The sequence below is a fragment of the Pezoporus flaviventris genome, unplaced genomic scaffold (assembly GCF_033815535.1).
Source record: "Pezoporus flaviventris isolate CSIRO_AGI_PZ_B2104156 unplaced genomic scaffold, CSIRO_AGI_Pfla_v1 ptg000036l, whole genome shotgun sequence".
NCBI classification, from domain to species: Eukaryota; Metazoa; Chordata; class Aves; order Psittaciformes; family Psittacidae; genus Pezoporus; species Pezoporus flaviventris.
Genome location: NW_026892584.1, coordinates 17,470,891 through 17,497,953, shown reverse-complemented (window position 1 = coordinate 17,497,953; position 27,063 = coordinate 17,470,891). Strand labels below are relative to the sequence as shown.

The window sequence follows — 27,063 nt, the reverse complement described above, 5'->3', positions numbered from 1 at the left end:
TGGGCTGCCAGAATGACACCTGCCTTGCTTTGTAACATGGTATTTCTGCTGGCATTTGGATTGGCTTCAGCTTTTAGCACAGCCCTAGGCTCCTGACAGGGTTTCTGAAGCAGATATCCAGAGGCTCCTCCATGGTGTTATGGAGCAATTGGGCATTGCCAGACCCCGGGTAGAATATCCAGCACACCAGGCTATGAATCTGGTTGGTCCGCAGAGCATTGAAGGTAGGTAATTTCTGCTTTGAGTTATGACTAATTTAATAATATTTTTTTAGCAATAATTGCTGGTTTGCATATAGATGCAAAATATCCTGAGCTTAAAACCATGGACTTTTCCACCATTTTTGTTGTGTGATCTTTATTTTAAAATCATCATCCATCTTTTACCTTCCATAATGTAATGATTTCGGCAGAAGAAATGGTGTATTTTTTTAATGTACAGGCTTTGTAGAGAAATTCTGCTGTTTTAGAAGCATTTGCTCTCTAGTACCTCAAAACAGTGGGTTTACTAAACTCTGCAGCAATGTGTATACTGGCTAATAATTCGGTGTGCAAGTCCTTAAAAAATATACAAGATAATAGAAGGGAAAACTAAGGGGAAGGGAAGAAAGAAGTTTAACAATATTTGGAATATGTCAAGGCAAAATAGAGTTTTCATCCCAAATACCATCATGGCAAAGTGATAAATCACTAGCTACTCTTCTGAGGTGCTGCCTTCATTGGAAATTTTTACCTGAAACTAGTGGAAAGTAAAATTGGGTGTGAAATTCCCTGTTATGAGCAATTCTAAGCTGCTAGGAGGGTTGACTTCCAGCCATTTATTGGACTCTAGGTTGCAGTGACCAAAGCAGACAGTTTAAAACCTGGTTCATCCCTTGCCAGCATCTTCATAATCAACCCATTGACTGTTCTGGAGTACATCTGTTTCTGATTTTGACCAGTTATTTAATCTCAGCATTAAAAAACCTTTATCAATCAGAGCTTAATAATTTTAGTGTGTTCCTACAGAAAACTGGTTTAGTTAACAGAATGTTTTTCTTCAGAAATTGCCCCAGCAGAGTTGACCTGGTAGTGTTGATAGTTGCAGGTAACAACAGCTTCAGCCAAGCCAGGACTCCAGAAGTACCACTGATTTTGAAAAGGCCAAGATTTCACCTGTATATGTACACTTGCAAACAAGGTGCTGCTGGGAAAAATTAATTCTTCTGGCTTTGGAATTTGGAGACATAATATAGATAAGTTTATACTAGCAGCCTGGTTATAATAAAATGTTTGCAAATCTAAGTGATTGTTATAATAAACTTTTCCAGCTGAGTAAGATCTTAATTCCATATATCAAAAAATACTGTTGCTGTTAGTTCATAAGCATATTTCTTAATTTGCCCATTTTCCATCTCAGCTATTTATGTCTTTTCTGATGTTAATCATATTTTGACTTTAAAATGTTAAAAACCACATGATGGATAACTTGCAAAGAATGATACATGGTTATTCTGCCCCGGTCCCACAGAAAAATAAAAATATGCTTAGGGCTGCCTTGGCTGTAGTAAGTGAAGTCACAAACTTGCTCTGTACCAAAGACAGCTGAAAGATAAACACTTTTCATGTGTTCTGTTTCCTAAGTGACCAGATTTCTTATTGATAGATAGAAAAAGTATGGCTTGTTAATTGAAAGAAGTTGCTGCATTTTCTTGTGTTGAAATCCAGAAATACATGTTTGTTTGTTTGTTTTTATTTTTCCTTCCCTTTGCATTTGTCAATTTACCTGTTACCTCAGGTCAAGCTGCTGAAATAGGAGTAGAGTCTAGAAAATGCCTGATAAAGAGTTTAATCCACCAAGAAATTCCAATGTAGTTCAAGCTGTGTGTAACCCACGGGGAGGTTGGAAGTCCAGAGGAGTGTGAGTGGTGTGGCTTTCCCCTCTCTTGGTGGCAACGAGAGCTGCCTGGTGAGGACAGAGCCTGTAGGGAAGTGCAGCAGCAGCCTGAGCTCCTCTCCCTTGCCAGGGCTCTGTTAGCTGTCTGGAAGCAGTTCACGGGATAAATATGTCACAAAAATGGGAGTTTGCTGGCTGATTCCCTGCACTTGGGTGTCGCAGCCAGCAGATAGTGCATGGCATGTAAGCACGCAGAAGCCAAACAGATCCTTCGTGATGAGTGTCAAGTGAGGATGTTTTTAACACCCGAGGTGGTATCTTAGAGGCAGCTGGTTTTTGCTGTCCAGTTAATAGATTTTCTTTCTTCACATCCTGATTCCTAAAATAAACCCATGTTAACTACTTTAATTTCTCTGATATTAACTCTCCTTGTTAATTTGTCTTTTCAGAAAACTATTGTAGCGTAACTTAGCGCTACTTACAAAAAGAGCGGAAAAAATAGAAAAGCAAATGAATTTTTGTTGAGTAGCTGTGTTTCTGTAGTTACTCTTTAGTCGTTTACTCACTAAAATACTGTACAAGCACCACTGGGCTACATTCAGATTTTCTATAAACACGAAGGAGACTGTATCTGTGTCAATAGAGAACAAAGGAATAGCATAAGGAAATAGCTTCAACATTTCAAAAATATACAAGTTATTTTTTCTGCCTGTCAGGGGGTTTATTGAGTTAGAGAGCACATGTTTTTTTGTTTTCTTCCCTTGCATGCTTGTAAGTGTATTTCAATATTTAAAGGGTTTTCTTGGGGGGAGGGGCGAAGGAATATATGTGTAATGCGGCTTTCAGGACTATTAAGCCAAGCTTGGGAGAACAGTGAAACCTCACTTAAACGCATGGGGGCACCTTTAGCTCAGCTTGGGCAGTTCATAGCAATTCACTTGTTAATGGGAAATGTGGTCTTATTTTCTTCTTGCAAATATGATCTCCTTACATTTTCATTGTCTTCTGTACAATTCAGTACAACGGAAAACCTCTTGGGTGGCTTGTTTGTTTTGTTTTTATTTCTTAAAAATACTTCAAACAAGATGATGGTTGATGAAAGTGCTGGCATGACAGCCCAGAGCTGCAAAAGAGCTGTAATGCTGTCAGCCTCAGTGACAACATTAAATGATGTGTCTTAAATCCTAATTGTTTGTAGGAATGAGAAAATAATTATGCCTCTTTGGGATGCTTTTGACTTTCCTTCAGACCCTGCTTATAGCTGCTGAGAAAAGGCTAAGGTTTATTTGATTATTTTGAAAGGAAATACATATCCGATTATTGATTTAGAAGAAGTTAGTTACTGTTTGCCTGGTTGAGACTGTTAAAGTCAAAAGAGGCTGAAACATTATGCTAATATTTCTTCTAACAACTGGTAGTTAATGACTTGTCAGCGCAGACTGTACAAATAGCGCTTTGCATGAAAGTTTTACTCCCTGTAAAATTATGCAATTACTCATGTGTGTTAATGTCTATTTTGTTTCCATTTTCCTAATAAGAAAACTGAGTGCCGGGTTACTTTGCTGTCTGGCCTGTAACATACTTACAGAACTGCTACTTGTTTCCTGCAAGAACAGTAAAATCTTATTAGAAAGTTGCCAAAACTTTGCTTATGAATGTACCCAGTGAAAGTGGTACAGAAATTATGTTTGCACTCCATTGCTTTTGGGCTAGAGTGTGCTGTGCTTATGCCTGAATATATTTGGACTTCACTGGGTGACTAGAAGTAATAAGCATTGACACATGGGAGTATAATGTTTGGGGTCGGCAAGCATGGCAATGTGATGGCTGCATCCTCTTTGCTCTAGTTTACATCTGCTGTGCCAGCATCTAGGGTAGCAGTGATGGAGTCCCTGGGCTGGCAACTTGCCATAGGGCTGGGCAGACCTTCTGCTGCTTCAGGGCCACTTTGTCATGTCAATTTAGTGCAGAGAGACCACACGATCATTTGGGGTTTGGATTACTGCACCTGTTTTATAGAGAAAGTCGTCTTGTACTTAGGATGTAAATTAACATGCACATTGGGACTGCTTTTGCTGAAGCACGTGTGATCTCAGTCTAATGCTGCATTACAGGCCTGACATTTAACAAACAAAATCATACCACAATATCACTCTACTAGTCTCTGCTTTCAGTTGTGGGGGGTGTCTTTGGTTGGTTGGTTGGTTTTTGGGTTTGGTTTTTTTTTTTTTTTTTTGCAAATTACTGAAATAGCCCAGAAAATATTATTTCAAAATTTAATAGAACATCTCAAATTTGTAACATAAAATGAGAATGGTAAAGCCTCACTTTTCATCCATTAATACGGTAGACATCTGGATTTGTATGGGCCTGACTAAGAATTCCTATTGTTTTCTTTGTATTTTATTCCCCAAACTGTAATGCCAAATGTAACCAGAATTTGAGTATCAGGCAGTGGTACATGTCATAAGAGAGGTGACTTCAAATGATAACCCCTGAATTTAAAAATTGGTGACACTGCCAAACAACTGTGGTGGTTTACAGTGAGTTTTCTTTATCTAAGTGGTATGGCACAGCTCTGTGAAGAAAATATGAAATGATTATACCTGTAACTCCAAAACCAGGAAAATAATGACTCAGTATGCCTTTGTTTGTCCTTTAACAAGGAGAAGCGATTGAAAATTTGGCCCGTAATGCTTCCATTTGAATGTATAAAGCATGACAAGCAGTGAATAATAAGAAAGCAAAATGGGTGTTTGTATTGCTATGTGGAGGTGGTATCATGTTACCTCGAGGTGTTTGACAGCTTTCCCTCTTGAGGAGCAAGGGCAAGATCCAGTGGAGGCAGTGGTCGTTACCGCTGTGATCTCTGCCACTTCTCAGTTTCAGGAACTGCCTTCCTCAATGCCCTGGTGCTTCAGGAAGTGCGTAGACACTGCTCTTGTCTCCTTGGTGTGTCTGGGGAGAGGCAGGGAAATTTCTCCAAACTAATGTGCTTGTCAGAGAAGTCAGTCAATGGCACGTGCAAGAAGAAAAGTGCATTAAACCCTCTTTCTGTCCAGATCTGTTATTTGCATGTGGTTCTGACTTGGGGGACTTATCTTTAAGGATGCCATCAAAGGTGAAAGCCATTTGAGATGGAACCCTTTCAGGGAAGAAAGGTGGCCGATCTGTAGGGATTTAGAATTAAGTAGGTTATCTTACTTAAAGGTAGCTAACCAATTAGAATGGGATTTGTAGCATTTTTGATTTATTTTTTACATGTTACTAGAGGGAAATAATTCGGTAACAGAGGTAAGAAACCTGAGGAGAGGAGGGAATATGATAGCTTCTGTATTGTCTCATGGTTTCTAGTACTTCTGTTTTCTAGTGTTAGCAGATGCTATGTAGAAATTTAAAATGAAACTGTAAAATTTTATCTAGCAATGGAATATGGTCCATAAGAATTTAAAAATCTGCCACTGAATATTGGGCAAATTATGATGAGCTCTTGATTTTTTTCCCTGCTTGTCTTTCATATGTATAAAATAATCCTTAGTTAGGATTTGTACCTTTTTCTAACTGTTCTCAAACTTACGTACATTTCCCCTGCTTCCATCTGAATTTTAAATACAGTAAGAGAAGCTTTGAAAATTTATTTGGTTCTATGAAAAGATATTTTGGAAGTCTAGACAAAGAAGAGATTCTTGCTTTTCTTGATTGTGGTGTTGTGTGCAGGAGATAGGATCTCTGGCATGCTCCCAAGGTTTCCAGAGCTATTCTCTCTGTGCTTCCTGTCGTGCGTGCTTTCAGCAGTGTCCTCACAGCTGCTGCAAGGATGAATGAGAAGAGGAATGTTCTCAGCCACTGAACAGAAGGGAGGAAGAAGCTGGTTTCTCCCCTTGGGATGCTGTAGTACCGCAGGTTAGCTGGCCCAAGTACCTCTTGCACCACCTAAGAGTAGCATTGGTCTTACCTGGCGGAGCTCTTCATCTCACCATTCTCTTGCGTCTTCATCATGTGGCAACGTTTTTGTTCAAGTGCAAAAGAAACCACATCTTGACTCTGCTTTTGGGGTTGTGAGGTTATACCAACTCACCAAAGCAGAGACTTGGGAGCTTTGTAGCCCAACACTCGGATTGTTCATAGTGAGGCTGCCTGGGGTAGTCCATCCTGGTGGCAGCTGTCAGACAGGCATGCAAAGCTTTTAAACACTTCTGTTGAAGAGCCAGCTGGGACTTTGAGCCATCTGCATGGGAAATAGAGCTGAATGAATATGAGTGGGGAAATGACCAGGAAAACTGTGAAGTTCAGTGGAGTGGTAGATAGAAGACATGATCCAATTCCTTACAATTCTGGTGCCCCCGTGCTTCATGTTATAGGTGCAAAAGGAGCATTTTTCTTTAACTGTGAGTTTGCTGACATTGACAGAGCATCTGGACTCCTCAAGTAGCAGGTGTCAATAACAGTGAATAAAGTCCTCCGGTCTTTCATTGGCACACTTACATTTATGGGACTGAAATAGTGTCCCATCCCATGTGGGATAAAGTAGGTCACCTGCTTCCTTTTGTTGCCTGGTTCCATACAGCCATGCACTGCACACGTGGTCATTAGAAAGCTAATGTTATGGCAGCTACCATAACACACCATGTGTGTGCTTGACTCGCTTCCCCTTGACTCTGCTGATGCATGGCAGCTGGAAGTTAGCATGGTAGAGGGGGCCTATTGCTGCGTGCTGCCCGTTGCACTGTGTCTGTAAAAAGTAAGCTTATCCATGCAGTGAAGTGCAAAAGCTTTCTGCTCAGACTGAAGGGCAAACTAATATAGTCCCTGAGAGGACTGCTCAACCAAGGAAGGCTGAAGAGATTGGTTTTGCTGTGTCAGGAAAACAGTGAGCCGCTGGATCTTTTTTTGTGTGTGCAATTTGAATAATAATGGTATATAAGCTAATGTTATAAATTTGTTGTGAGAGAGGCATAGGCATTACTTTGTGATTTCACAAAAAAGCATTTAATATCTTACGTATTTGTACTGTTTGTAATTAAAATATGGGATAGAATGGAATTACTCACTGAAAACAAGGTCAGTAATTGTATGATGTGTGTGCTTAAGGCTTTAGAAAACAAAACACATTGAAAAGAATTTGTCCTTCTGCAGAGAAAAAAGAAAATTAATCTTTATAGTTTAAGAAACTGTGTCATTAAGAAGACAAGCTGACTCTGGAATCTGGGATGCTTGAGTACGTATAGCTGTAGTTTTCTTGGGTTTCCTGAGGCATGATCTTCAAAGGTTAAGGAAGTTGGCTAGGTTTGCATTTTTCCATACTTGGTTCTCCTGTGCTCTTTCTCCTTTCCTACTGTCTAATTTAGCAGCTTTTGTGGAATAGAGAAAAGTGATAATTCATGATTTTTTCAGTGCCTCTTATTTCTTAATCTTAATCCATCTCAGCAACCAGGATAGGACTCCAGGATGAAGCTAGCTGAAGACGCATGGGAGAAATCACATTTGGACTGTAAAGCTTTTAGTGATATAAGGTAAATCATAGAATCATAGAACAGTTGGAAACAACCTTCAGATCATCTCGTTCCAACCCCCCTGCCATGGGCAGGGACGCCTCACACTAGAGCATGTTGCCCAAGGCTCCTTCCAGCCTGACCTTGAACACTGCCAGGGATGGAGTGTTTACCACTTCTTTGGGCAACTCATTCCAGTGCCTCACCACCCTCACAGTAAAGAACTTTTTCCTTGTATTGTCCAATGAAATGCAAATGTATTTTTTGCAGTGCTAAGAACTAAGAGTCTGGGTTAACAAAAGGTTTTGCAAAGCAGCAAAGATGGTATTGCTTCTCTGATTAATATCTATTTACTCCCTCAAGAATCTTACACAAATAGGATAAGGTATACCAGGCTTCCCTTGCAGCTCGTATTTGCTTAGAGTTTGTATAGCTCAAGATCATAAGAAGTGCAGATCTTACTTGGGGGGAGTGTTCCTCTGTGCGTCTGAAAAGGGCTTAGACACCTTAAGAATCCACTTCATTATGTTTAAGAGCAAAAATATGAAAACTAGGGCTTCTAGCATGACTATGTATAAAAGAGCTTTAATTTGAGATCTGGGATTTATTTACTCACAACATATGCACATACTCCATTCTACTTTGTATCTCCTAGCCATCATTGGCCAAACCACCTCTTTTCTGAATTTCTCCTATCTACACCATGATGTGGGAAACAGTTCCAATCAGACTGAAAGGCAGATTTGTCTTATTATTTGTCTTTACATGTTCTGCAATAATTTCACACTCTGAAAATCTATTTTCACTGACTTTCTTAAAATTACTCTTCTTGTGGGGCAGCATTACCTGTTTGTATTTGATGTGGAGGATTGCTTCTGAGAGCAGATTTGTGTCAGTTGTTCTTTATGCTACCAGTAGATGGGTAGCAGCAACTAGAATTTCCGTGGACTAACAGCATTTCCATTGGATGTGTTTGATCAGGGGAATGTTCAATACTGGCAGGGAACTAGTTGCTCTATCTCCCCCCCCCCCCTTTCTCCAAAACCATTTGCCATATTGTCCTCCCACCCATAGAAACAGTCTTGATTCTACAAGGAAATGAGCTAAAATATGAGCACTTTAAATTTTTAGTCATTCCAGGTATCTCTAATTGAGGTGATAACAGCAATTAGTTAGATGATTTTCTAGAATTATAGGAAAGGGGAGGGGTGCATTGTTCCATTTTTGTTTTCCACTCTGCAGCAGTTCAAGACCAGTGCCTGAAGATGGTTAAATGTACTTGGTGCATATATTTTAAATGAAATCCAAATCTTACTTATGACAGTACTGATTTCAGTCCAAACGGCTTAAACTTCTAGTTTATCCTGTAGAGATGTAAAATCACTACATTCTCACACAGAAGTCCCACACGTGAAAGGGAGCTGATTGGTTTGGAGGATTTTTTGCCAAAATGTGGCACACAAAAGCCAGTTCATAGAAGAAGTAAGGAGAGATGGGGAAAAAATAGATTTATCTATTCATCCTTTCTCAGTACAGGCATGTTCTCTATACTGTTCTGTATTTTTGCCAGTCCAGTTTCAAATACTTTAACAATGGTGTCTCTCATGCTTCCCTTGGATAGCAAATTACAAGAAGTTCCTTAGTCATCTTTTTCTTTCAGTCTCTGACAGGATGTTCAAGAGAACCACTTTGTGCCATATTTGTAGCTGACTATATGTTTGTATCACAGTATTTTGACCTGGTAGCTGCAGCGTATTTAATCCTAGTATGTTTCTTCAAATCAGTAACATTACCATACCAAAACTAATATGGCTTGTGAATTACTGTACACAATATCCCTATCTGGTATATTCATAGCATTTTTTTTCTATTATTGCAGTCTTTACTGAATGCACTATTTATCAGATTTTATAAGGAATGGGCTTTGCAAATGCCATCACTTGAGTATAATGCTATTACTTGAGTGATTTTACTAAAGTGTGCTAAATTATGGCACCAGAGCAGGTGCTATTGTCTATACTCTTGGAAAGAAAGGAAAAACCCTTAAATGATCCTGGACATTTATACCTAAAGGAAACAATCCTTTATATTAAAATAAAAAGATTGTTTTGTACTCAGTCAAGGGAATTCTTGGCAGTCAGTTTAAACTTAGATGTATATATAGCACACTGGAGCCTGCTAAGTACCTCTGTTTTCTTTATGGATGGAGCTTTGGTGCCAAGAGGTCTGCACCACATACAAGCATAGATATGCTTCTATCTGATGGATTGTCCTATAGTGAACCACATTGTATACAGGATGTTCAAACACGTATTGATTATGTGGTTCTGTAGTTTACAGCACAATCATAACCTGATGCTTTTAAGTACGTATATGCAATCAATCTTCATGTGAAGGGGCTCAGTACAAAGGAAATATTTTATGGTACACATTAGATGTTAGATTAAATGACATTAGATTAAATGTATGTTATACATTTTTTAGCCTCATCCCCATAGTGTTATTGTGAATCTACGCAGTTCTTACAAGCACCATCTTTGTGTTGACTATGGACTGTAAATACATAGTAAAGTTCATAGTGTGTATAACACTATTGTGGTTTTAGTACCAGGTCTCATGATCAGCTACAAGGGAAAAACTGCATGTGACAGATGCAAATTTTTTTATAGGGCTACTTTTATGCTTGTTACATATCTATGAAAATTTCCTTCAACATTGCATTACAGAATAAGAAATGTGTACTTGGGAGGGACAATTAGCATGCTGATTAGATTTTAGTCCGTTGTGCAAATAAAATTGAAACATATGTTTATAGACTATCTTGCTTCTGGTACTTTGATGTCAGCTTCCAACTGATTATTTACAAAATTTAGATGATTTCATTCACCTGCTACTTCTAAACATAGAAATGAATACAGAATTTCTCAAAACTGCCTTATGTTAGCAATTTTGAAAGGGATTATGTTATCTTACAGTGCCTAGCTGTATAAAAGATGCTTTAGACTGGTAGTATTTATTGTAAGTTGGAACAGGAGTACTTGAATGCTTCTTCTGGAGCAGCTTTCATGTTCAGAATCTTTATTCCAATCTTCTGGACCTATGAAAATTATAGAAATGTAAATAAGACTATTTGGTGATAATATGGTGATCATCCTATTTACCCAAACAGTTGTGTCTGTGTTCACTCTTAAACTCCCATTTTTCAATCATTCAAATTCCTTTTCCTCTCATTCATTTTTTGTGGAATTTATATGTTGACTGTATGTTGTTATCCCTCATTATATAAGGTTTTTCAAAAATGTTGCTGTCACACAGCCATTTCAGAACTCAATAACTATATTAGCTATTTCTGCAACGTGTGTGGTGGCTGTCTTATGGCAGAGGAAAAGAGCATGCTTGAAATGAAGTTTTTATTTGACTGGAATTCAAAAGAATACTGTACAATAGTATTTGCAAAACTCCGCAAGCAGCTGGGTTTTAGCCTGTCGATGCATTTGGCCAGTAATTCGTGCAGAAAAGATCTGCAGCAGATAAATATTTGTAGAGAGACATATAAAGAGAATGGCCTGAGTTTGGTTCCCAAACCTTTAGTGGAAGACCCTGCTTATCAAAGGCAAGGCGCCCAAGCTGAGATGTGTGGAAGAAGGCTGTTGCACACCACCTCCATGTGTGTTTGCCCAAGAACAGGAAGCCCATCACCCATTGTGTCCTCCACCACCGAGTTATAAAACCTGCACATAGTTTTATAATAACACATATAGTGATATGTAATGTTATTACATGCCTGCTGTTGTCGGAATCCTGCAGTGATGGTGCTTCATGCAAGTATATGCAGGCAAATACAAAAGCCTGCATCTAGGCCTGATCTGTTAAGTAAAAGTATGAAATTCACTGCATGTGATGTTTCATACCATAATGACCACTGTGTAAGTATACCTGCACAAGAATTCTAATCAGCAATATGGACTCTTACTCACTTTTCACCATTACTGCAGGAAACTGAAATTGGTGTTTAAGAAATAATTTGATTTAGAAATAATTTTTGTAGTTTATACAAGCAAATTCGATATACCTTGGGTCCCCCACATGACTTCATTGATGTATTTCTAGGCTGTGCAAATGGCCATTATTTTTCTAGTGTCGTTAACTGTCTTTTTGCCATGGTGCTGTCTTGCCATATCTTCTTCAGTTATTAGTTGCTACAATGAACAGTAAAGGTATTGGTGACTGGAGATGACTGTGCTGTAAATCTGTTAAGTTCTGTTACCATCTCATGTTTCTTTTTCTTTGCATTTTCTTACCTGTAACATAAATAGTTATGGAAGAAACATAACCCTAAGATTAATGATAACTGGCTGATTTTGTTTCCTAGTTTCATTTTTCATTACCGAAGTTATCCAATTTAGTTCACAGATTTATGTTTCTAAAAGAGATGTTTGAAATCTGAACTTGGATCTGTCTCTATAACAATTGTACGTGTATTTTAAAGTTTGGATTACTTGGAGCTATGAAAGCACTTACACTTTTAATCTTGTAAGAAGACTGTGTGTGTATGTCATCTTTGCTAGGTGGTGCACATGAGGGTCTCCAGCACTTGGGTCCTTATGGCAATATCCCAAACATTGTAGCTGAGCTGACAGGAGATAATGTACCGAAGGATTTCAGTGAAGACCAAGGATATCCTGACCCTCCAAATCCCTGCCCTACTGGAAAAACAGGTAATTCTGCTGTGGCCTTCTCACTGTACCTCTTTCAGTCTTTTGGCACTGTACTAAGTAGTACAACAGTTGATCAGCAGTGGGTGTTTTCTTCCGTTCTCAAGGAGCAGAACTGTTGATCAATCCAGGTGTTTTAGATAAGCTTTTTTTTTTTTTGTGCACCTTCTGTATTGCTGTATGAGTGCTAGAGAAGGGCAGGTGGAAGAAATCATCTTGGAGTAGAAGATAGTGAGATTTACTATAGTGTTTTGTTCCTGAGGGAGTTCATTTTTATGCTGGCCCCTGAAAAAAGTTATCATTCTGTACAGATGAGATTTACCCTTATTTTAGAGACTTTCCTTGTGCCAAGAGGAATGAAACTGTCTGCCCTGATCTCCAATCCAGAGCATAAGTCAATATTTAAGATACTTTGGCTCCAATCTATGTGGCTTTATAGCTCACTGAGGGTGCATCTGTGCCAAGAAACAGAACGACGTGGACATACTCCAGCGCACTGCACGTAGGGTCACTCTGGCAGAGGAGCAGTGCAGCCTTGGAGCGCGGAGCAGTATCGTACCGGAGATAACCAGTACATCCCTCAGCTTGCACCTGTGCATACTCCAAGCCATGCTTGGGTGGCTTGTGTTGAAGGATGTCGAAAGCAGCACTGCATGTGCGTGATAAAGGCATACCCTAAGGGAATTGATCTTTTCCCTGTTATTTGAGCCAAGGAATGACTTCCAGTTCTGAAAGTAGTAGTAAAATACCCATTGGCTGCCTTGGGAGCTTGAACTGGGAATGAGCACTCTATTTTTCTCATTTTTTTTTCATTCGTGAGCTAAGAGATCCTTTAAAAATCTTTTCTGTTTAGTCTTCTTTTATGTTATTTGGATAATGCAAACCAGTTGTCTGTATTCTTATTTAAAAAAGTTCTAAGTAGCTTAGAATTGATAAAAAAAAAGACATGAAAAGTTTTGCAAACAGTGTTTTTATATTTCATTCAAAAATATGACAAGATTTTGAATAGTCCTCCTTTGCTGTTTTCTATTACAGCCCATTTGGTGATGATGCCTGCATCTCTTCTGAAATATCTAATCTTCCGTTTTGTTCAATATAGCTGTTGCCTGACAGGTGGCAAATGATGGGTTTAAGTTTTCTCACACACATAACATACAGAGACTTTCTAAGTAAGTTCTGTGCTTGCCCATTAGACTTGTTAGTGATCAGATAAATAAATTTGAAACCTGACATCCAGAGAAACGTATTTGAAAATCCCTTCACTTTTTCTTTCTTAGGTGAAATAAAAGTTACTAGCTATTAGCTACGCTAATACAGTCAGATCTGAACACAAGGGGAATTCACAGGGAAGTGCTGCCTGCTAGGATAAATGGCTCTGTCGTAGGTACTCTGGGAGTGAAGATAGTATCTACTAGGATTAGAGTAAAATGTTTTTCAGAGCCTTAAATGGAAATTCAAGTGGTGACTGCATTATGCATACAAATTACCAGAGGCCTTCCTCAATCAGGTCTGTGGATTTGCTTAATGGAAAACAATTTTTCCAGTCACTGTCTACATACGCACATTCCACAGCAGGAATACGTAAGCCTGGAGCACTTGAGCTTGAAGACTTTTGAATTAGCAGTCACAGAAGATTCACATGTCCAGCTGCCCTTTGTGTTTTCTACCAAAAAGACACAGATGCTCTGAGAAAGTCTACCACATTTCTGTTGTCACCTGCTTCTCTCTTGCAATGACCTTGTCCTTGCTGAGACTGAAACTGTGACCAAGTTTAATGGTTTCTGAGTTGTTTAACCACTGTGGTTAGGTTTCCCCTGTTTCCTATTGGAAATTTTTTTCCTCCTGTTTTAAGGAGAAAGGAGAGAAAGCAGGATCTCTTGCACTTAGAATAACCTCCTCAGGTCATTAAATCAACTCATTTTTAAGTCAAGTCTACTGTTTCCCACATCTAAGGGAAAAAAGATAATCCATCTGCAGATCTTTTTACATGATGATCACACAAGTACAGAAAAGAAAGTTCACAGGTGTCCCCTCCAGAGTGCCTGCGTTCTGGCAGATGTAGCTGTTTGGATGCCCAGCGTCATGCTCCATGGTAGGATCTCCTTGGGTATGTCTGAGAAGAACTAGGACTGCAAGCTCCCCATGTTGACAAAGCAGAGGGAGGTCCACAAGAAGACTGTATCCGAAAAGCTACTCTGGCCTCAAGTCACTGAATCTTTGTTTAATCCAAAGATGACTTTTTTTTGGTTAAAAATTTTTGAAAGGGCATTGGCCTTGAAGTGACACTGTCTGCAAAACCATCCACTGTGATTAAAGGAGGTTTCTGGACCCATCAGATACTTACAAATCTGCAGAAGAGTCTTCAGCATAAAACTTCTGCCACATTGCATTTTTATGAGCTTTTATGATGCATAAATGATTTTCAGCCATTTTGAACAAAGTAGCAAACCAGAAATGGAATTCATGAAGAGCTGCTCAGTGAAGGAAATTCTGTTTTGCTCACAGCATTGTTTTACCATGAGCTTCAAAAGTATTGCCTAAACAATTTCTAAAGCTTCCTTTAGGCATTTAAAAATGAAAAGAGGATCCAATCCTTTCTGAATCAGAATAACATGCAGTTCTATGTAAAATCAAGTTCAATCACTAATTTAAAAGGAATTTTTGTTTTAAATTTAGAAAAGAGTGGGAGAGCTGGGAAAATAAATTTGTTCAGTTTCGAAGTCTCATGAAGTTGTGGTTTTGGTTTTCTTTTTGTTGTTTTTTTTTTAATTAAATATATCCTGACAAACTCCTTTTTAAAAAAAAAATAATCGGATGCTTTCTAGTCATCCAGGTTTTTTGGTTTGTTTTTTATTTTGATTGCATAGTTGCATTAAAGAAGTTTGTTGATTAATGTGGTACATAAGTGCTTTCTAACATACTTTTGCAGTTGATGATGGATGTCTAGAAAACACCCCAGACACAGCAGAGTTCAGTAGAGAATACCAATTACACCAACACCTTTTTGATCCAGAGCATGACTATCCCAACATGGGCAAGTGGGTAAGTACATGCTGCGTGATTATTTTTGTGGCATGTGAAACTGCGTATTGTCTGCTGCATGGGATACTATGAAACCACAAGGAGAATATTGTGCTTACTGCTGGAAAAATGAAGGGAAACTTCTTAAAAAGATGGACTTGGCCTTAAAAATATAGGAATAATGACTGATTGATTGGTGAAAAGCCCATAAAAAATAGAAAGTAGAAATCCGTCTCTCGTTACCTGTCCCAAAGCACAACAACTGTGTATGAGCTTGATAAATGCAGCAAACCACATTTCAAACTGCAGTAAACATGTAATTGAAATTAGTCCAGATTTTAGTGCAAGGCTTCAAAACGTAGCAGGTCCCTAATTTGAAAGATTATCCAGGTTCAGTGACTGTTCACTGTTCAGCTACTTAGATATTAAAAAATAAATAAAGAAATGGAGTGTAACAGCGCATGAACACCTTAAAAAATCTTGGTTCAAACAAATTGGTCTGAGGAAGCTCTCTGGCTTAAGGATTTTGGAGGACTGATGCTGCTTCTTCCTCTATTCAGGTTGTGCACTGACATTAAAAACATGTCATCTTGCACATTGCATATAATAAAGACAGCAAGCTGCACTAAGGTCAAAAATCTTGCTCTGAGCATACAAGGACCTTAATAACTGCAGCTAGACTATTTCTGAAGGGTAAAGGCTCCAAAGTGAGGTCTGATGCTTAATCTTAGATTACGTCAGTCAAACGTCCAATCCCAAATCCATCTTCAGGCACCAAGAAAACAGTAGCAATGATCATAATTTATGCTTCTACAACAAATCACAAAATCTCATTTTATATTGTTATAACACTTTAACAACTGAAGATTGCCATAAACCAGTGCTCTCTAAGCATATATCGATAAATGGACATGCTTGGCAGCCTCTACTCCTGCTTTAATTGTGAGACAATGATTCATCGTTCATAATCAAAGCAGCAAAGATTTATAGTCTTAATTACTTATGTGAGTGCTAAATTTCTAGAGAGAATCATGCCAAATATCCAAATTTTGGAAACTCTTGTTGCATTCTAAGTAATTACCATCAAAGGTTTTTATTTTAAAAACACCAGATGGTGCATTTTCTTATTTATGCCAGACAATGCTGTTATTTTTCTTATTATTCGTAAGTAATTTACTTTCATAATACCATTTTGAAGACTATAAAAGCACCTCTGTAAATCTTTGGCCTATAGCAATATTTCAGAATCAAGCATACATACGGCATTGTCATCAGCAATGTATACGCTTAAGAAATTGTAGATGATCATTAGTGAATACTGGCCTTTTTCATTTCTCCATCCATCACTACTAATTCAGGGGAAAAAACTCATGCATAGATTAAAACAGACTGTTAGGTACTAAACAGTAATCATATCTAGCTGCAGCATAGCCAGCTCCAGATCTCTTTAATTAGAGATGAAACAACTGGTAATGTGCATGAGCAAATGTTCTGCTGAGATCCAGGAGAATTGCCCCAATTGCCTCCTCATTGTATATTATTACACATTAAAAAGATAAATACAACCATATCTGGTTTTATGGCTGGTTTTGTTATTTTTATCTCTCTAGAAAAATAAGAGCAGAAAAGCACTCTAAAAATTAGCTGTTTGAGGCTTTATAAATGAGAGATAAAGTAGATCAGATCTTTTAGATCACTTACTGTCATCTGGGTTAGGTTGTAAATGACCAACAGAGCCAACTTGCGGGCTGCTCAGCATGTGACTGTGTGCATCCTCATCCTCCCACTGCCCCCAGCCACCAGAATCCCCTCTGTCCACGAGCAGCCCATTCCTGCTTCTCCTGTGACAGAGCCTAGGATCAAACGCCCCAGGGACTGTAACGGCTGTGTATTTACAGACTGCATTTCCACGAACTCCTGCGTGCTGTGAATGCACTAGTCTGTCACCACTGTCTGAGGCCCTTGGAGCCAGAGTGTCTCCTGGACCCGTGTGAGCTGGCATCTCCTCACAGCTCTTGGGGGAGCTTCTCCCCTGCCTTTTCCTGCCACAGAGTGGTTGAGGCAGCGTTACAGCTCCCTCTGACTTGTCCTTTCAAGGAGCCAGCATGCATTCCTTAGCGTAACCGCAGTAAAACCCAGATTACATTAGCAGGTCAGGGAAAAAAAACAAATAACAACAACTAAAAGACCTGCTCGTTCATGAATAATGGCAAAGAAACAGGTTGGTTGATTTGTTTTGGTGACAGACTCTCATGCTTGCAAAGCTGTGGGACCTCTGCAGTACCCTGTGAATAGTAGACACATAAGGGTAAAACAAGTCTAGAAGCTGTCTCATACAGGAAAGTGTATGATTCCATGTAGATGTGAAATATTACATGTAGATAATACTAATACATAGGATGATACAATATATGAATCATAACAAATGTATACTGGGTTAGGAGAGGGAAGAAAGAGGAAGAATTTTCATGTCTTTGGGACAACTTTCCAAATATCAATATGCTGCCTTGTGGGAAGTCCTGGAAACAAGTTATTTATATGGTGAGATAATTAGTTTATACTCTTCTCTAGCCCAAAGACTCTTTTTATTTTCTTTTTTCTCCTCATACATGGAAAGCCTAGAGGGGATAGTGGGACTAGTAAGATAAGGAACTTTTGGAATTTTATACCCTATTGTGTAACTATAGTTTTTAAGATTTATGTTGTTTGTTGGTTGGTTTGGGGTTTTCTTACCTTCAGTTCAGACTTTTCCTTGCAGGAGACAAGTACTTTCCATTTGAGTCTGCCTTTTCCGTGTCTTACAATTTGACTCTTTAGATAGTCTGAAAAAGTGCTGTTGGCATCCAGAAAGACTTGCAAAAAGATAGCATACAATATACAAATTACAGTACAAATCTAAACCCCACTTATATATAAATTATTTATTGAAACCCAAAGTGTTAACTACTACTACATGTAGGGGTTAAAAAGAGGAGGGCAATTCAACTGTGGTTTCTGACACCAGTATCAGTACAAATGGAAAATTAAAAGCAACTGTGTTTTTCAGTAACACCTCTTTTTACTGAAGCAATGGCTAACACTTAATTTTAAGGGTACAAATAATGACAGTTTTGCTTATCAGCTACATGGAGGCATACAAGACACTGCAAAGAAAGGCAAATGGGAAACAGGGATAAAAATATTTGACAAAGTTGAAATTCTTGTTAAAGAAGTTATCATCTCTGTCTTCCTAATTTTAATGGAAACATGAAACTAGTTACTCAGATTTAATTTTAGTCCAACTTCAGTTACAGTGAGTAACACTAATTCTTCTTTACCAAATATCTGGATGTCAAGGGTGATTATTAGGAAAGGTCTTCAATTTCAGACAGTCCAGCTTGTTTCATTCAGTGTAATATGCTTGGTGTAATAAAAATTGTCATGCTTGATATACCGAATAAGACTAAATTGCCAGAAAAAAAGCCCTTCTGAAAGGATGCAAGCTTGCTAATGCAGTTTTCTTTTTCAGTTTTGCTTAATAATTGTGCAGGTCCAGATTAAAGAGCTGCCAATTATCAGTGATTTAAAGCTTCAGCGAAGTCTGAAAGATCTAAGGGTAACTCTCCCGACATTAGTTGGTTAGTTGTAAGCATTTTAATTTCTGGGGTTTTCCCACCCAAATCCCAACCTGTAGTAGCCTAATCCAGGAGGGTGCAAAGGAAGCTCCAGAGTGAGGGGAAAGCAGCAATTCATATGCAGCACATCTCCATATGAGGTGTATCTTTAACTGGAGAAATTCTGCCTTCAGTCCTACCAACTCCTAAGTGATGGATGAGAATGGTGAGCACTTCAGGGGCAGATTTTGGTGCCTGATGAGCGTGGGCCCTTACGCAGTGGAACATATTTTCAGGAGTGCTGTTACCGCACAAGAATACTCTTAGCTCATGCTCCATAACCTCATTTGCTTTGCACTCCGCATAGCGCTTAAGTAGTAGTTACAGTCTTCAAGCATTCCCAAAGAGACTAAACAAAATACAATCTTTCTGAGCAGGAACAGTTCAATTGTAAGGAATTTTCCTGAGTGACAGAAATCTTAGCTGCAGTAGTCAAGAAATTCTTTCTGTTTCAGAAATGCTGTTCCTCTGTGAAAAGTATAAGGTCAAATAGTTTACAGAGAGAGGCTTCAGCAGTGCTTTGTTTCATAAATAGAATAATTTACACATCTGAAGGTTTAAAATGTTAAATTGGAGTTTTCCCGAAGTCAGTTTGCATAAATGACTAGTCAGGAATGTCTCCCTTGGCCAACTTCATCTCTGTTCCTTTTTGGAACAACTCAGACAAAATAACTGAGGTCGGGCAAGAGATAGGCTTTGTGAATTTGGGGTTTAATGAACATGAGAAGTACAAAATAGACAATTTTGGCAGATTTCATTGTAACACTTGAAAATGTTTGTTTTTTCTCATATCAGGGCTGCAGAGAGGATAGAAGTGTTTGGTGAATTTGTCTCGCGCTAGAATTACACTTTCTATTTATATAATCAATGTTAGGTCAGTTGTTTATAGCAGAATTAATGGCCTTGTTTATACAGTGTTCTGCTTTTATACATGTAATTCTTCTCTTCTTCCATTTTCAGGTTAGGGTTGAGTTTTGTTTTTCTTCATAATACACAATTGAAACAAAATGTGTTGAGCATGTGTGTTATTCCAGACTTTATTAGAATTCACTGCTTGTATGAAATACAACAATATGTGGATGCACTTATGTAAACTATGGTCAGAGGGGTTTTTTGTGTTGTATTTTTTTTCTTCTTCTTTTCTAATCATCATAACTTTCTCTTCTGCCAAGATGTTTTTGGCAGTTTTCAAAAGGTTTGCCATTAAAAAAGTTATAGACCAAATGGTTTTTAGAGACTTTATTGAGGGCACTACTTAAACAAAAGAAGAGCTGGCTCTGAACTCCTTTCAGCAGAGCTTTGCACTGGGAAGTGTTGATATCTGGAATGGAATAAGCTAAGACAACAAAACAGTAGGAATGACGCCAATTGCCATTTTAAAAGGAATTATAAAATCCCTTGTAAAGCAAATATTTTTGCTTCTGTTCTTGTGTCACCTCAAGTGTATAGAAAGATGCATCAGAGGTAGGATTCCTCCTTCCTATCCCTCCCACTCTTATTTTTCTTTTTTTCTTTCTGTCCCTTTTTTTTTCTTTTTTTTTTTTTCATACCGTATATCACATGATGGGGAGCATCCAGTTAATATTGTTATGTACTTGAAGCACTTACTGTCTGAACACAGATGATAATATAGTGCAACATAGTGGAAAATTACTGGCTTTTAAATTGTCAATAAGACTGTGACAGCTTCTGAAGAACTGCAGAATGTTACCAGGAATATCTAAATATTTATTTGTGGTTTATCGGTCCTATAAAATTACACACCCCTCTAAACTTGGTAATATTTAACAGCAAAAGTTATATGTTTTTAAATAAAAGTGTAATAAATTTAATGGCTGCATTTCTTCTCCTTCCAGAGCAAGAACTTACTCTTTGAGAAGATTAATGGTGGTCCAAAAAGAAGAAAGAGGGTAACTATCAAAATGCTTTACAGCCCCTGTATCATTTAGAGAGCTAATAAGAATTAATATCATACTGTTGAAAAGTCAGTCTAATGCTTCTGCATTTTACCTTAGATAATGTGTAAAGTCAGGGAATCTCTGTGATAAACTACTACAGCAAGCTTCAGGACTGTCTGCGGAGTACAAGATGTATTTCTCTAAATAGCTCATTGCTTTCAGAAGATGCACTTCAATGCAGAGCATTAATTTAAAAAAAATTATATTAGCTGTGTTTTAAATCTATGCTATTTGCGTAAAACCATTTAAAATTATTTAAATGTCTTTAAAACATAATCTAAGTTTCCTACTAAAATATTGGTAAAATTAATTATCACTACCCATGCATGTGAATATGGTTTTGGGTGTAAATGACAGTGGGACTGGTTAATTAGCTGATGTAATTTGATTCACCTACGTACTTAGATTTACCTCAGATTAAACTCCTGCCTTTGTGCCCCACTTGCATGAAAGACAAAGATGAAGGCATTCTCATCTCTCAGCCCCTGAAAAAGGAAGGCAATCCATGTATCACATAAAAGCTCTGTGCAGTCCACCTCACTATCGCCTCTCTCTTTTTAGTAGTGTCAAGCTTCCTTTTATCAAAAATCACTCTCAAGCAGAGTCAAATCTTCAGCTTTGTCGCTGGTATATGTATGTATTTTTTTTACAAGAAGAGAAAGCCTAGCTGTCTGCCAGAAAGTAGCCTTTCAAAATATGACAGCACAGTTTATATTGTAAATGGAGTAAATTTGGTTTAAAATAACTGAAACATTTATTTATTTAACTCTCAAACCTAAAGTCTTTGCTAGAATGGGAGAAGATGAGTTCATTTCTTACCGATTCACATACCGCTGGCAGTGAACACCGTTCAGCTGTAAATTAATGATCTATCTTCAGCTTATTATCTGATTCCCACTTACGTTTGATTTTCAGTTTTGTTAGTAGAAAAGGAAAAAGTAGGCACCTGATTTTCACTCTGAAGTGAGTAGAATTTACTCTGGAAATAGTTATTTGGATTATTTATTAATAGCTAGAACAGCATGTTAGAGTAGGATTAGAGCAGCAGCAGATTTATTTTCTTAGCACAGGCATGTCAATAGTAAATTCATTATAATTTAAAGTATTTTATTGTTTTGAGAGTAGTACTGTAACAATTACTAATGCTTTAATGAACAATTCAGAGTTTCTGCTTTGTCAGCAGAAGGGTAACTGAGAGCTGTCACCATCAGAGTGTATTTTTCCAGAAACCAAGATCACTGGATTCCCCTCCTGCCTTCTGCAGTCCCTGCCACTCCTCCATGCCCTTCTGCACAGACAGAGAGGTTAGAGAGGTTAGCTTCCAGCAACAGACTGGTCTTTAGGGTCAGAATATCCATATTTCAGCTTAAAGAAAGTCCTGGCCAAATGTGTACGACATAACTGTGGTGTATCTATACAATGCTATAGATACAGAGTAGTCACAGAGGCACTATTGGTGTCTACAAAACTACGTATATTCTGTGTGCATATAAACACACATACTAACATACATACACACAAATGACCAGTATAAATAGCAAAGGTACGTATTTACTGTTTGCTACTGTCTGTTTTTTTGGCAGCATTTGCAGTGCCCAACAAGCAAGCCTATGGGGACCACTAGTTTAACTAGCAGTTCTCCCCTTTTTAAAATATCTATGCATGAGCATAGCCCTGTCCAGAATCTATTATCCCAGACATGACAGGAGTGCTTCTGTAATCACTGAGTCACATTGCCGTGGTCTCCGAGCTGAGTACGCAGGTGCTTGGGAATCATGTTACTTTGAATTCAGCACAGCTGTGTAGGATTAAACATTTTTTAGCGAAATCAGCCAAAAATTTTGCATTTTATTATGTTTTTTCTTTTGTCAGTTGAGAATTCAAATTTTTCTGTATTCTCATTCTCTTCCACTTTAGTTCAAAAAGTAGCAAGTATCATTCCATAAAAAAGACCAATTCATCTTCCTAAGAATCTTCAAATAATTCCTAGAAGTTTATGCAACAGACGAATTTCACTAAATTAACATGAAACAGAACTTCTTTAAACAAACACAAACAAATCATTTACATGTGTCTTATTTTTAACAATTTAAAGCATTAAATTAGTGTTTTGTTTTCAAAGATTTTTCCACATTCATTTTTGGTTCTTAATATTTTTATGTTTTTACTTGCAGCAAGCAAAGCACTCAAAAAACAACAGAAGCAAGCAGAAAGGCTGCTCTGTGCTATGATTAGGTATTAATGATAGCATTTACAAATCTGGAGAAACCCAAGGTCTTAAGCTTGAAGACAAGATAAACCCCAAATCTTTTCCAAAGTTTTGGCAAATACTTAGGATATTTGAAAATAAATATTTCATGCCTATTTTAAAAGCTGGAGATTTTTTCTTTTGTTTTCCATAGTTTTGAATTCCTACATTTTGGGGAAAGAAGCACAGAAATATCCTAAGTAATATTTGTGATACAGCCAGCCTGACAAGAATCAGGCAAATTTGCATTCCTCCAAAGTTTGTCCTTAAGCAAACAAATTTTATTGGCATCAAAACCCAGCACACTGGAATTTTTGTTTATATCTGTGAAAGTATATACTTGAATTTTATTTACACTGACACTGTAACAAGCCAGAAAGTGGGTGTAAATAATATTTAAGTTAATTCTGAAGCTCCACTAAACTGCTTGATACTTGCAATGACAGTAAATGCATTTTATTCCATTGCTACAGATAAAATTCAAGCATAGACATTCTACAGTATTATGATCTCCAAACAGTTTTGAGACAGGATCTGTTCATCTTCAGTTTCACGTTGTGCTGCTTGCATGGTGCAAAGTGAAGTTAAACCCTCTCCAGGGATATCCTTTCCAGCCTTCCCTTGTTCTGGCAGTGGTATGAGAGCTATTTTCCTTATGCCAAACCCTTGCTTGGCTCTGCTTCTGTGCCAGCACTTTTTTATCTTGGTATCAAGAGAGGAAGCAAGGAGGGGTTTCCTGGAGAAGAGATAGGCTAAAGAAGAGACTTTGGTCAGAAATGGTATCATGGTATCTAACTCGTCTCCCGGCATAAGATTCATCAGAGCCTAAAAAGCTAAAGCTTACTTGTACTCTTCAAGCAAGTTCCGTCCTGCCTCAGGAATTAGGGAATGAGATCTGTTGCTGCTGCTTCTCTGCTGAGCTGAGGAAAGTAGAAGTGGAGCAAAAAGACAGTGTTTAATTCAAACTGTCCTTTATTCTCAGTTGTTCTCCTTCACTTGTATGCTTTTTAGTGGATAGGATTAAATTCTTGCACACAAAAAATACTAGAAAACAAATCATTGATTGACTTTCAGATTTACTCCCTGGGAGTAATTTTTTTTTGTTTTTCTTCGGTGTGCAAGTATTTGACAGATAAGAAATGTATAAATAGATCCATGAATCCTAGTTACCTTTTGTATGTTTCCCTGTTTCTAATAAGTATAAATAATTTGAAACTTTTTCAGAGTGTGAACCCATATCTGCAAGGACAGCGACTGGATAATGTTGTAGCAAAGAAGTCTGTTCCACAGTTTTCAGATGAAGACAAGGGTCCTGAATAAGTACAATAAAAATGAATGATGAAAACTCATGCCATCCTCTGCTAGAACATAATATTGCTTATATATAATCATCTATTAAAATCCTTGTGAATGGCAGCGTGTTTATTATTTATGTAATTGTAGATGAAAAACAGCTGTATTTATAACAGTATGTTCTCCTAGATAACAAAAATATGGTTCTGCTTTTTGTTAATTTATGGTAAAAGGACATTTCTGTTGTTTTTATTTTAGTCATGGAGCAAACTTTAAAAATGTTAGTCATTTTAATAGCTAACGTGAGGTAAATGGTCTTAATGAGCAGCTTGTAAATAGGAAGATGTAAAAAAATGCCCAGTCTGACTCCAACATTTAATCTTAAATGCTACGATGTTTGACACATGAAAATTATAGTTTTATGTTTTGTTCACAAATATTGTTACTTAGCAAAGACAAAGTATTTATTTTACCCAGAGAATTTTGGCTTTTGGTCCATTTTAATAAACATTTAAGCAATCTACAAGGTTTGCAAAGTGACATTTTCCAAAATATTTCAGAGGCTCATTTGTCTCTGTTATTGCTGTGCAAATTTAAAAATTAAAGAACAGCTTTTTGACTCTACCCACTGGAATATTTTTCTGTTAGTTTTAATTGTTCCATGTCCACAACTTTCCTGAACACTTGCACATCTTTCTTCCTTATCAGTGGTACTGTTGTGCGGAAATTGATCTCCCCCCACAGTTCTTTGTCATAGTAACAGCAGCATTTGTGCACTATAGCGTTCTTAAATTCTGTGTCCCTGGGATATCATAAGTGAAGATGGAGACACTTGTTGACACAACCTTATTAACACAGACATCTTCTGAACCAAAATCCAGGATATGAAGGTCATTACAGTTGATGCTCTTCTGAAAAAAATGCGATACTCTAATCACTGGTAGCTATCCCTGCTTGTGAAGTGGCTCTGGGAAGCTTAAATTGCATTTTTGCTCCTTGGAGGCTGAAGAATCTTTTATATTCCAGAAAACTGAGTTCTCTCTTTCTGAAAGATGAGAATATGAAATGACCTGAAATATGAATATGAAATATTTAAAGCCATGTGCATAGGGCACTGAACTTATGGAAAAGAGTATTCACTTACAGCTCTGAACTTCAGATCTACGGGAAAAAAATGTAGTTTCCTTCCCCGTCCTACAGACAGACACAGTAAAATGATGATGACTCCTTAGAAAAAAACAGATGAGAAACTAACAGAAACTCGACGTCCTAGCTACATAAGATTAAAGTTAACAGGGTGGCAGAAATACAACTCCGTATGGCATCTGCTTTTTCTATCCCAGCATTTAGTAATTTGTCATAGATTAGGTATGCAGAGAGTCGGTCCTCTCACGTCATTTATGGGTAGATTGCAAAACTCCGTAACATTCTAGGCTGAACTATCATGTCTTTCATCATATTTCCTCTTTAAAGAAGTTCTGGAAAAGAAAACTAAATAGTATGCAATGCAGTGGGGTTTATACTCACACATGACAGAAAATTGAGGAGTTTATGTCAGTCATAGAGCTCCTTCTGCTTCCAGTGCCTAGAATGGGATGGGAGTAATCCAGCTGTTCACACGAGAGAACTTGCACTTTCAGCTTCTTAAGCTTACTCTTTTTATTTGCACTCTTGCTTAGTCTTCACACAGGTATTGAGAGTTAAACAGAGTTGCAAAGGTTGTCTCCAAAGCCAGGAAAACCCCTATATATCATGGCATGAGTCTGAAATTAGAAGCCACTGATGCCCAGTGGCTCAGAATCCATAAAATGGTCATTCTTTCCACCTAGTCCCCCAGACAGTCCCTGGATGCTGCCACAAGGCTTCCAGTTGGGCAGAGATTTGACTTCCATTCCTAAGAAATGTGTTTCTTCAGACACTCAACTCTTACCAATACTTTTAAAGTAATCTGAGCTATATTCTGTCCTTATTAGCTCCAGTAAAATCAATTTTAATCACAAAAATGAAGCAATCATGAAGGCATTTTGTCTTTTGAACTCTCACCAAGGATCAGCACACAACAAAACGTGTGTACAGTGAGCAGTAGGCTTAAAAAGGGAGGGACAAAGAAATATTGCTTGCTTAGTAGTATTAGAAACCCCATGTCTGATTTCTAAAAGCACTTCAGGTCACTATACCCCCTGGATGGGGATGTGATAATCCAGCACAGCAAACTGACCTCAACAGGGATCCTGGTGGCTGCTGCGATCCTGGCAGGGCCTGAAGAGCTGCCCTTCTGTCCATGATAGCTCTGCACAGAGCAGGCAAAGGAAAAATTGCACAATTTAGAGATGGTTTTGTCTTTAAAACTCACACTGTACAACACAATGATGCATCTTACAGGAACTGCCTGCTGAAGAAATCAAAATGCGTAGTGGTGAGCAGCCATCTGCTGAGTCGATAAGGCAGCCTTGAGTGTTTCACCAGGAAAACTCAACAACACTACTGTGAAGTTTTAATAAAATACAGCTATTACACCATGATAATTAGATTAATTATTATCATTTCAGCTACATGATAGAGCTGCCTTTCTGTGCTGGGATTGCTAGTCCCATATTAATTCAAAAACAAGCAAAAAAAAACCCATTGAAGTTGTCCCTCCCTACTGCTCCAACAACAGTCCAAACGTGCACATATATAGAATTTTTATAGAGAATCATCACAGTGATGACCAGTACTGGTCTTCCAGAATCACTAAACAAAGATACCAACTTACTAATAACCCTTATTAAGAGCTCACTCCACCAAAACAATATTTACAAGAATGTA

The 27,063-nt window shown here is 37.9% G+C and overlaps 1 protein-coding gene across 1 annotated transcript; it reads left to right on the top strand.

Annotated features, from left to right (window-relative positions):
* On the top strand, window positions 1-24,879 carry SCG5 (secretogranin V). The gene is given in 6 exon segments (XM_061463401.1): window positions 1-86; window positions 88-224; window positions 11,936-12,085; window positions 15,012-15,124; window positions 20,613-20,666; window positions 24,187-24,879. Coding segments are annotated over 6 exon segments (624 nt in total). The 5' UTR covers window positions 1-12; the 3' UTR covers window positions 24,283-24,879.
* The last annotated feature ends 2,184 nt before the right edge of the window (window positions 24,880-27,063 follow it).